The 12,141-nt window shown below is 37.3% G+C and overlaps 1 protein-coding gene across 1 annotated transcript; it reads left to right on the top strand.

The window, feature by feature from the left end:
- Positions 1 to 338: 338 nt before the first annotated feature.
- Positions 339 to 11,061, top strand: irf1a (interferon regulatory factor 1a). Its single transcript, XM_036583274.1, has 9 exons — positions 339 to 454; positions 594 to 809; positions 1,402 to 1,501; positions 3,255 to 3,434; positions 3,908 to 3,994; positions 5,139 to 5,285; positions 6,818 to 6,870; positions 9,847 to 9,940; positions 10,843 to 11,061. Exons 2-9 carry the CDS (start codon positions 726 to 728, stop codon positions 10,917 to 10,919), a joined length of 822 nt encoding a protein of 273 aa, XP_036439167.1. The 5' UTR covers positions 339 to 454; positions 594 to 725; the 3' UTR covers positions 10,920 to 11,061.
- The last annotated feature ends 1,080 nt before the right edge of the window (positions 11,062 to 12,141 follow it).

A 12,141-nucleotide genomic window follows, 5' to 3' on the forward strand; every position in this document is an offset into this window, starting at 1 on the left:
GTATGGATATTATTTTTCAGATAACGTTCTAAAGTAGGTGTGTCGTATCCTGACTACAATGCTTTCAATCAAAGTTATCACAAAATTTATTTGGTGAGTAATGTCTCAAGAATTGTTGCGTTGTCCTCTACAGCATAATGTTGTTGGTCCACTTTACATGCAAAATCTCACAGGTGGCCTCTTTTAACCTCAGTTTCACAGACAATAATGTCATGGTAACATGCTTAAAAATAAAATAAAAAAAAACTGTCAAACGTTCCAATGAACTGAAGTGGGGGCGTGGACTCTTGTTGGAGAGATATGTCATCCAGTACCAGAGAAATTCTCCAGCAGGTTTATGGAAACAGCAGAAACCTGTTGGTGCAGGTACTCGGCTTGAAAAAAAAGATATGCACGGCTAAGAGAGGCGGCAGAGATTGACTGTCATTCAGCGGCACGACAGCAGCACTGCGAGGTAAGTCATTTCCTAGTACTGACTCTTTCGTATGTAAATTTCATGTCAAAGTTAGTCCAAGTAGGTGATGCATTAACCACTGCAATTAAGCTCAAACTAAAACTACCTTGAAATACTTTGTGGTCCACATTCTGTTCAGCCTGAAACAATTAAGAGACGCGCAATAGGAGAAACCTGGGCAGATAAGCGTCTACATCACAGAAAAACTGTCAAAGTACAGTACAGAACAGTCGCATTTCTTGGAGTAGCAGAGGAGCACCAAAACTTGAAGATGCAAGGTCGCCTGCGTTTACGTCCATGGCTGGAAGAACAGATCAAGTCTGGCAAATACCCTGGAGTCATGTGGTTGGATGAAGTAAGATTCAGTGATTTAAAACTTGAGTTTGAAATGTATGTATGTTTAGCTATAAACTGTATAACAGTCATGATACATACTACCTGCTAATCAATTGAAAAGTGCATAAAGTGAATCTACAGTAATGCAAAAGTTTGAACATGCCCAGTGAAATGACACATTTTGTTAAATTTTCTGAGTAAAATTAAGCTAACGTACCTTTACAGGAATCAAACTTAAACATAACATGAAATAAAACATGAATATGCCACAACTATAATGTGCACAGGCTACAGTTTATGTTTTATACACTAAATTTAGCAATTAACCAGTAACTGCACATTGAAATATATATATAGGTGTGTTCTCTGTAGAGGATGTGTTCACTTAATAAATCAACATGTCATTTGATTATGAGCTCCTTAACTTTTGCATACAACTGTAAATATCTGCTTCTAATTATTCATAGATATCCCACGTCTATGAACTACATACTTCTGCTACCGATCATGTAGTGTCTAAAAAACCTGCTACTGAAAGATGTTTCTTTTTATTGTTAACTTCAGGCCATTTTAAAAAACTGTTCACCTTCTTGCACCACTTCAAACTTTAGACTGCCAGGGTCTTCCAGATTCCTTGGAAGCATGCTGCTCGACACGGATGGAATATAGACAAGGACGCCACTTTATTCCGAAACTGGGCAATCCATACAGGTGAGGGGCAAGTCCAGGCACCAGTGGACAATGTCTCTGATTACGCCTCCAACGGTTTTCCCCCATAACACGCAGATAATGTTGCAAACTTCCTCCCACATGACTGAGCTACTGTAAACCAGCCACCTCAGCTTGCCTGAAAGTAAATGAGATTTGATATGGATCCTCTGACAGCTTGATGTCAGATTTAAAGTCCATATGAAATATGAGAGGAATACTTAACATAAGCAAAGTGTTTCATATAAGCAATTCAAGCTATATTATAGTATGTAAGGACAGGACAAAACACAATATTGCTAATTATACACACACACACACAAATATATATATAACCCAATTTCCGCTTGACAACCCCATTTCACACACAAACACACTCACTCACTCACTTCTATGATCTAATTTTTTCAATCCCTGATTTCTGTATTGGCTGATTTACACTGTAAATTAAGGTCACGTTTTAATAAAAGACAAATTTAAACAAAGGTTGGCTGATTGATTCATATGAGCAATCAATATCTAAACATATATACATAGTCGTATGCAAAACTTTGGCTGTCTCTGGTCAAATGATGTTCTGTTGATTTTCTATGTGAAAATAAGTTAGGAAACCTCCAATAAACAAACCTAAATATGGCTATTTTCAAAGATTTTAGAGCACAGTTTCTATTTATTTGCTGCATTTAACTTGGCAGACAAAATTAAAACATACTAGATGTATTATAAGTTCTGCACACAACACATTTTATGTGTTTTCCCCCAATGTGTTTTATATATATATATATATATATATATATATATATATATATATATATATATATATATATAAATATATATATATTGCTGTTGTCGGAAGAAAACCTTGTATCTCCATTTTTGTTGTTTTTCAGTTTTTGGCATAATTTGAAAACGCCTATGGCTCTTTACATTGTGTGCAAATTTTATGAAGAATGAACCAAAAGAAACAGTAAAGTAATAAGTTTTATTCAACCTTAATAAATACTTGAAGGAATGAATCAATCAATCAATGAATGAACGAATGAATGAATGAATCTTTCAATCAACGCAACTGTTTGAGTTGAATAAAACTAGTTCAACTGCTTGTTACTACATGAAGTAATTTTTTAGGTTGATCTGACGAGCCATTTTTACAGTGTATATTATATATATATATATATATATATATATATATATATATATATATATATATATATATGTTTATATATATTTATATATACACATATGCTGTACTGTATATCACATTTTTCAGTATTTAGCATGTCCACTCTTTGTCACAGCTTCCTTTGTTTTCAGCAGACTCACTTTCTGTTTTTCAAAGAAATCTGCAGGGATATTGTTCTACACCTCCAAAGTTCAGTCTTAGAACTTGGTTTAGCATTTTCTGCTTCTCACAGTGCTCCCAAATTACAAATTTAAACTCATCAGTCCATAAAATGTTCCTCTGTGACTCATCTCACAGCCCTGCAGGGATTAGCATTTTCCTTCTTCTAACACGCTGAGCTCAAACGATGAAGGCCACGCTAATTATCTAATATTGTACATCAGGTGTTAAATAAGTAGGTGTGCTACATTCTGCAGAGCTGTGATCTGCCAGGACTGGATCCTGACGCATGTTCTAAACTGTACATGATCATTCACAGTACTACCAGAAGTCTTCTCAGTGTGTTCATATAATTAATGCATGTGCCACAAAGCAACAGATGTGCCTCAATGTGTTTCCTTCTGCTGCTTCAAGGGCGATACAAACCTGGCATAGACAAACCGGATCCCAAGACATGGAAAGCCAACTTCCGCTGTGCTCTCAATTCACTGCCAGACGTCCAAGAGCTTCGAGACAAAAGCATCAAGAAAGGCCACAATGCCTTCAGGGTCTACATCCTACTCCCCAGCAACAAAACACCCAAGAGAAGGAAAGGCAAGTAGTTAGACACACATTCTTCCATTTACACGACAGATTTGTGTGATGTGATGTGAAATATGAAATGTTTTATACCTCAAGAATTCCTTACGCACTGTTTCTTCTACCAAAATGGCATCCAATCATTAACTGCTTGCTCATTTCTTTATGCTAGAGATGGGGAACATCGAGAAGATTTAATTAAATTGCCATTTTAATAAGGAATCATTTAACTAGTTGAGCTATCCATGCTCCATAAATGGGTTCTTTTGTAGCTACTGTTGTGAGATTGAAGCCTTACAGAAGGATGCAACTCATGGACGGAGCATGGAAAGGTCATTTACAGAGAGAAACGCAGCAGTATACATTATACAGGTTTTCAGGACTGAACACAAAAAGCATGAACAGTCCAACTTTACTAATACATGCATAAAAAATAGCAACAAACATATATTTCCATCTGGACTTACCATGGAGGCCTCTTTCTCCAGTTTTCAGGAGCTTGGATACGGACGCCGCCAGAGTTGGTTTGCCTGCATTACTGCCACACACCAATGCACCTCTAGAGCGGTTTACGGGTGAGTGAAATGCCATGTGCAGATAAGTTACCAAATAACAGCACTGCCATCGAAATGCTGCTCAAAACTGAAGCACAGGGCGGGTTTTTCAGGACAGTGATTAGGCCAAGAGCCAGATTAGAACGCTTCATTTTGAATGGATAAGCCCTGTTGACTGCGATTCAGCCCAAGATCTGATTGTAATCTCAGCATAGAAAACCAATCCCAGTTTTGACTAAGACTGGACGATATGGCAAAAATATAACATCACGATACTTAAGGACAGCTTCGCGATGCACAATACTTACCATATTTAGTTTGGACGATGGACAAAATGCACCAGCAAAATAGAAAAATCTCAAAAAACCCTGAAATTGTTTTTGGAAATTGAACTATTTAAGAAAGAACAGGAAGAAAAAAACTAAAAATTGGTTAAAAACAATGATAATTGCACAATAAGCTAAATTTTAATCAGATACTTTTTACTAGATACTTGTTTCTACTGAAAAGGTTCAAAGTCCTTTTGCTTTGACTGACCCTAAACGTTAATTATGTTAATTTTATTAAAACGCTAAAATAAGGCCCTGACCACAGACTAAACTCTGTGTTGCAGCAGTGACGTGAAATCGTGGCACAGCATTTTTTTTATTTAAAAAATACTTTATCATTTCAAATCTTTTAACTTCACTTTAATCTAAAAAGATATTTTTAAGAGCAACACTGGGGAAAAACTTTTTTAAACAAATTAAAGTATTATTTTCACAAGTGTAAATTTAGGGGTCAGGGTTTGAGACAGACACCTCCCAATAGAAAGTACCCTATGAATGATGACCATATATATATATATATATATATATATATATATATAATGTGTTAGTATCTCTATTAATGCATTGAATTTATATAAATAAGAGCATAATTCTTGTAAATATGTAAGATCCTTCATTATTTTTTTTTCTGTGCGAGCGTCGTTTGAACTAATTCAGTTCAGCGGTCCATATACAGGTTGCTCTTCTATTCAAACGCTCTATAATTGGTCTAAATCTGTCTTTTTTGTGTAATATATGCAGTTCTTCAGCATTCTAAAAGAAAGATTATATACTTATATAAGCACACTGTTACATGATTTATCACAATATCATATCATCATATCGCCTTATCCCAGAGGCCTTCTGGAAGTACAGGGAGGACAGCGCGGGAGTAGTTCCTGAGATGTTCACAAAACACGGCTACCCCACGTTTCCGGCGGTGAAAGAAGAGCGGTCAGCGAACTACTGCTGCTCTCCAGCTGCCATCAGCACTGCGGCGCACGGTGAGAGAACATATATCCTGCTCAGTCAGGATGATCGAGTCGCGGCAGGGTCATCCGGTGCTCTCTGCTCAAAGACACCTGACTGAACACAGTAATTAGTGTGTTTGAGCACGGAAAACACCAGACGTCCCTGATAGACTTCCTCCTCTGCTCCTCCCTACACTTCACATTTCTGTCTCTCAGCTACGTTTCACCTCCTGGATTATTTACAACCTGTTCACCATGATATACTCTGGACTTTCCACCCCCTCTCCTTTCTTCATCTCTTATTATGGTCTATCACTTTTTATACTTTTCTGTTGTAAGTATTGTGCAAAAGTCAGAGTCAACCCTTTGATTCAGTTCATTATTATTTCCAGTCAAAACAGCCATTAAATGCCTGTTTTACGTTCTTCAGCATCAGTGAAAAAGCAAAAAATTAAGCATTTCTGGGAAATTACAAATAAACTAACATCATATTCTTCAGTATTTAATATTTAGAGAACTGCAAAGAAATCCGTAGGGATAGCCTATAAAACCTTCCTCCAAATCTCAGATATCCTGATCTGGCTGGAAACTGAATGAATGTAAGTTTGGTCTCTGATTTTGCACAGCACTATATCTCTATTTTTTTATAGTTTGCATTCATACATATTAGTTTTTGTTCTGTTCTTACAGCTTGTATTGTGTACTTGAGGTATTGGAAGGTGCATTTGGTAACACTTTATTTGGAAAGCCCACTTTAGATGCTTTGTAGATACTTAATTTACTTTCAAGTTACATTCAACTAAATATCTATTAAATTGACCATCATTTTCTTTAACTCCAAACCTGCTCTAATCCTAACCCTATTCTTAACTCCAACCCAAAACCCTAACCTTAACCTCAACCCAAAACCTAATCCTAACCCTAACCTTAACCCCAACACAAAACCTAATTCTAAACCTAACCTTGACCTCAACCCAAAACCTAATCCTAATCCTCATCTTTGGCCCCAATCTTAACCCTAACTTTAACCCAAAACCTAATCCTAACTCTCACCCTGGCCCTAATCCTAACCCTAACCTTAACCTCAACCCAAAACCTAAGCATAACCCTCACTCTGACCCTAATCCTAACCCTAACCTCTAACCAAAACCTAATCCTAGCCCTGGCCCTAATCCTAGCCCTGGCCCTAATCCTAACCATAACTTTAACCCAAAAAATAATCCTAACCCACATTCTGGCCCTAATCCTAACTTTAACCCAAAACCTAATCCTAACCCCAACCTTAACTTTAAACCAAAACCTAATCCTAACCCTAACCTTAACTTCTAACCAAAACCTAATCAACAGTTTGTTAACAATTTGTACATTAATAGATAATCTATAGTGGACTATCCAAATAAAGTGAGACTGTGCATTTAAATAAACCGTAATATTGTTATTTTTATGTTAATTATTATCATAAACTGTACTCGACTCTGGCCTTTGAGGAACAGGACAGCCCTGAGTTGTGCAGTTATGGTGAGACTGCCTTTATCTAATACTCATGCATGTTCACTCTCCATCAGAAACTCAGGCTAACACAGCAGAGGACCATGAGCAGACAGAGGCAGTGTTAAAGGCAAGTTCACAAAGTTCGCCATGAACCTGATTATCAGGGTTCTAAGATTCCAGTGTAGTGTTGTTTTAATTAATCTCTATGAGCCCTGCAGCACTCGCGCTCCTGTCTCATGAACAGTTTAATTATCTGATGAACTGAATCAGGTGTTAAGAGCCAAAAGGGACAATCCAGCCCTATATTGGTCCATTACCAAACGCGCGATTTAAAATGTGTCTCTGTGAAACACCTGGGAATCGGACTCTAAAGCGTTGCCACGACTTAGTTAGACATGGTGGGAACAAGCCTAGGCAAGGCAAAAGATAACGATGTTATTCCCTTACTAAGTCATGGCCATGACTTAACTATCCCGTTCCTACACTTTACGAAGTTGTGGCCACATATTATTTGTATTAAGAAGGGATGTCGCCAGTGGGGCTTCATACAAAACACACGTATAATAATGTCTAATGTAATGAATCAGTGCAGAGCTTGACTTGACTCATCCTACGGACGATTTAATCAACATTTTACTCTATATTTACATTTACTTTAGTTCTGCTTCTTAACATGAAAAACACTACCTAGCTAGCATTAACCAGAAAGTGCAGATATCTGTTATCAGTTTCTACTTGTAGAAATGTAATTGTAGATGTTTGTAATTTTACTGTGTTGTTACTAGAAAAAATGTAATTATGTAGATGTAATCAAACTCCATGTAAATCAATGACTATTTAAATTTACATTGTGTATGTCATCCAATATGACTAGTTAAAACAGCTTTATAGATATGTATACTTCATATTAGTGTGACTAGCAAAAACTGCATAGTAGATATCTGAAATCATGGTTTTTACAAATACAAACTGCATTACAGATCTCTGAAATTTCACCAGTAAAACCAGTTACAACTTGTACCACTGGTGTCATTAAGGCTAAACCAGCTCCACAGGTTGTGGAGGTCTCCAAATCAAAAACAGAGCAGTGAAACGGGAGCCTCAGTAGAGATTTATGGATAAAGGGGCTAAACCCATACTGGGTGGTCTGGGGGTCTGCTTCCCCCAGGGTAAATGTGTGTTTGTCACCTATTTTTAGAGTAGCAATAGGCATAAAATTGATCCGAAGTATGACTATTTGGTGAAGTAGGCAGAGTAGATTTATCTCTTCATAATTTGTATTATGCACGGATCTAATATGACTCAAATGCTATCCATCCACTGACCACAGACACAGATCAAGCAACAGTACTGAGGTCAAGCAATCCTATCATTTCTCCCTTAGATAAGCTGCAGGTCCTAAATATGATATTCAAATACGTACTAAAGAGTAGGACCTGGTCACACCTGCTCCTTCAGCCCCGTCAGTCTCCTTCAGCTTCTCTCTTCTCCTGTAACACATTATTTTTTTTTATTATTAAACACAGAATTACAAGAACTCAAGGCTTAATTTTTACTGAAGCTGGAAAAAATCTCACCAAACTGGCCTTCCCTTGAGCTGCCACCTCTCTTAATGACATTTTGTACAGGTTGAGGAACTGAGGGATAAAAAATTGTGATCAAAACTACGACCATTTCACTGTAACTTACTGTAAACACGTCTTTCTCCTGCTGATGTGACTGCTTCAAATGCAAAAGAGGAATATTTACATTTACAGCATTTAGCAGACGCTCTTATCCAGAGCGACTTACAAAAAATATGGAAACATATGGAAATAAAGATAAAGAGCTGCCAGTAACGTTATTCTGGTCTTTTCTGCTCGTTCATATTCTCACTATCTGTTCAGTTTCTTTAAATCAATAATACAGTTAGCTCTTCAGCTAACGTTAGTGCTACATCCATCCCCCTTTAGTTTACCTGATTTAGCTAGCTAGCTAGCTAAAGTAGCTAGCGGTAGCTAACAAACAGTTCGATAGTCAGCAATATTTATCAAAAATTGTTACAAATTCGTGTTGTGGGCAGGCATTTTCACTCTGTAATGACTTACCATTTCAATCTTTACGTTATATATTTTGAAAAAAGGCCTAATTTCATTTCGGTGAGCTTTTAGCTAAAATCCAGTCAAAACTTTAGCGGTTGCTGACCTTTACAGAGTGAGTAGCACTAGTGACCGTCCGCGAGGTCTGATATGACTGGCTTACAACCTACGAGGTCTGTTACGATTGGCTGAGCTGGCGTTACAATTCTCATCGATGCTAAACAGCAGGATTGTCTTCTCGAATGTTACGCTAGCAAAGCTTTAGCACAGCCGAGGCAGCGCTGATTTAGTTTAACGTAAAATATAACCGAAATATCAATGTTTGTGTTGTGGAAAGACACATTAAACACAGGCTCACTGTGTGGAATCATGTCCAGAGCTTTGGCGTCGACTCTCGATTCTCTAATGCCTGGAATCAAAGAATTGATGCTTTTTGAGAGCCTTATTAGACACAAGTTTTCACTCATCCAGTGCAATTCCCCCGTTATTAAAGGTTAATGCCACTGATTTCTTCCAAAAATTCTACATAATTAAACGGTTCAGATGTAGACAGAGTTATGCAGAGTGGTTTGGTGTGAAACACTTCATTCTCGAGAAACTTATCAAGTCAGAACTGTTCACAGTGGTGGTGATAGGAACCAGACGTCCACCTCTAAAAGCTCCCTCACAGAAAGTTATTACATGATATGTAATGTAATTGTGAATTCACTGCCTGATGATTGAGACACTGTTTCATGATAGTTTTGCAGTAAGGATTTGGTCTAAAACGTATGTTGTTGTGCTGTAGACATAGTGAGCTCTGGTTCCTATCACCTCCACTGTGAACCAACCTGAATGACTGTATTTGAGTTACAGTGACTGAATTATAAAGACATTATGAAAATCACTGGAATTCCCCTTTAATGGGTTTTAATTCTTTTCTAATCACACACTCGTCTAACCTCGTGATACAGATATAGCAGATGGAAACTAGGCTGATAAAACACTTGTCTTCTCCTTTAATGCTTCCCTCTTTTGCTCAGCAGATTGTAGACCATCTTCAGAACCTGGAACATTGGAGCCCCCTGTATGAGCATGAAAGAAGTTGGAGACCACCAAATTCCTGGATGGAATGTCTTTGTAAGTTCCCAACACAAAACAAAATTGGCATTTTGAGCTTTGCATAAGCAAATGTAACCTTTATTATAAATTTTCCAAAAATATTTTGTAAAAGAAAGTTCCCTTAACATGTTAAAGGGGAACTACACAGATTAAAAAAAAATCCTTCATAACTACATTGCTAAGATGTAAACAAAGCCATGGAGAATGGCTTAAGCTCTGTTTTTGAGAAACATGCAAAGTCAGAGTAGTTCATAGTGTTGGTGATGGGAACCAGACGTCCTACCAGAGGTAGCTTCTAAAAGTTACCTCACATTAAGTTTGATAAAAATGACCACAATTTTGTTGCCTGGTATTGTTTTTTCAATAGTCTTGGCCTACAGTTTATATAACTATAAGCTACATATAAATATATATAAATAATACTATATATATATCTATATCTATATATATATATATATATATATATATATATATATATATATACACACACACACACACACACATTCATATTCATGGTGGAGGGGCGTTCTAAGGCAAAATACTCCCTGAAAATAAATCCCTGAAGAAAGCTTATTTCAGATTTATCACGATTTTACCACCATTAACATTCTATATAGAAACTCAGAAGACATGTAAAGGTTCACTGGTGTTTTGGACAGTAAATAAAATGTCTACATTTCCATTTTAGATATCACAACACCTGGTTCCCATCACCGCCATTATAACTGTTCACCATTAATCCACTCTGAAGAACTTTGTTCACATCTCAACCACTTAATTTTGCAGAGATTTTTAAAAATCTGTGGAATTCCCCTTTCATTTCTTTTACAAATATGCTGGTTTAAAGATCCAGTGTGAGTTTTTATGACTACTGTAATGGACAAAGACCCAGCCTCACTTCTACTCTTGTCTGATTTCAGATGAATCAGTGGACTGTTCAGGCTACCCCTTCCAGACAGACTGTCACAATCACAGTATCACAAGTCAATTTGCCTGAGACCACCAGCCAGACTCAGTTTGTTCCAACACCACTCAGTGCTGTAGAAGTAGCTACGGCATATCACAAGCATGAACAAAGTGCAATCGGATTAAGAGGTAACACAACTACTGGACATTTCTCCTGATCACGTGACACGCTATAGATATGACTTCGGCAAGCTATGACTGTATATGAATATTATGAGTACTGGGAATGTTGAATGTTATAGAGCTGTAACCGTGTTATGAGTGTGAACAGCAGAACGCTGGGCTGTACGTGTCAAGCTCCTAAAATAGTCAAGTCAAGATTTGCAAGCTATGGATGAGATCATTTTCTGTAAAGACTTCTTAAAGGTAGAGATGGCATTTCAGTGTTGATGGATATTGTTATTTGGGGCCGATATTCACAGAAAATGCTGTATCGGATATCAAGGGGAAAAAAGAATGTGCTCCAATTCTAGCCTGAAATAGTACATGCTCTCATTGTGTGATGTCATGTTAGCTTTTTAAAAGAATTGCTCATTTTAAAAGCTGCTTGGTACTGACCGATACTCAAGGTTTCAATATTAGTATCAGAAAAAAATTGCTACAGCTTTCGCAGTTATTATAGTCAATTGATTTCAATTATTTGAGCTGTTTACAATTATCATCCACAGTTATTAGCTTTTACAATCAGGTTTACATCCCAACAAACAGAATGTGAATTGGGTGCATCTTGGGTTGAGACAAATACTTCAATAATAATAGGAAATAAAAACTACTACACCACCATTAGAGGGCAGCAGTGAGTAATGTTTGTTTACTTGAGCTCACTGGGAGCTAATAAGCACCGATTCATGCTCACGTGTCAAACCCATGCCAGGCAACCTGACAAAATGGGGACAATCCAAGCCAAAGTGCTGCAGAGATCAGTGTTTACCCTCATTCAATGCTCTGAATTCAGTTCATGAGGCCTTACTAATTAGCTAATGTGCTGAATCAGGTGTGCCGAAGTCTGCAGTGTTTAAGCCCTCAAGGACTCGAGCCCGACACATGCGATTACACTAACTGCATTTTTCACCTTTCGTTCACTTAAACATCAGACTTTTGAAATTGTGATCTCAAATTTTTTCTTCTAAATGGGTGTCATTTTAGCATCAGTTAGCTGGAACCAAGTGTGTATTACAGTGGGAGGCACCGAACATTCGTGTTAGTTTTTCCCCGTCTATACTTGCAAAAAAAAGAAGCTAGAAATGCGATAC

The sequence above is a fragment of the Colossoma macropomum genome, unplaced genomic scaffold (genome assembly GCF_904425465.1).
Source record: "Colossoma macropomum unplaced genomic scaffold, Colossoma_macropomum, whole genome shotgun sequence".
Lineage (NCBI taxonomy): Eukaryota > Metazoa > Chordata > Actinopteri > Characiformes > Serrasalmidae > Colossoma > Colossoma macropomum.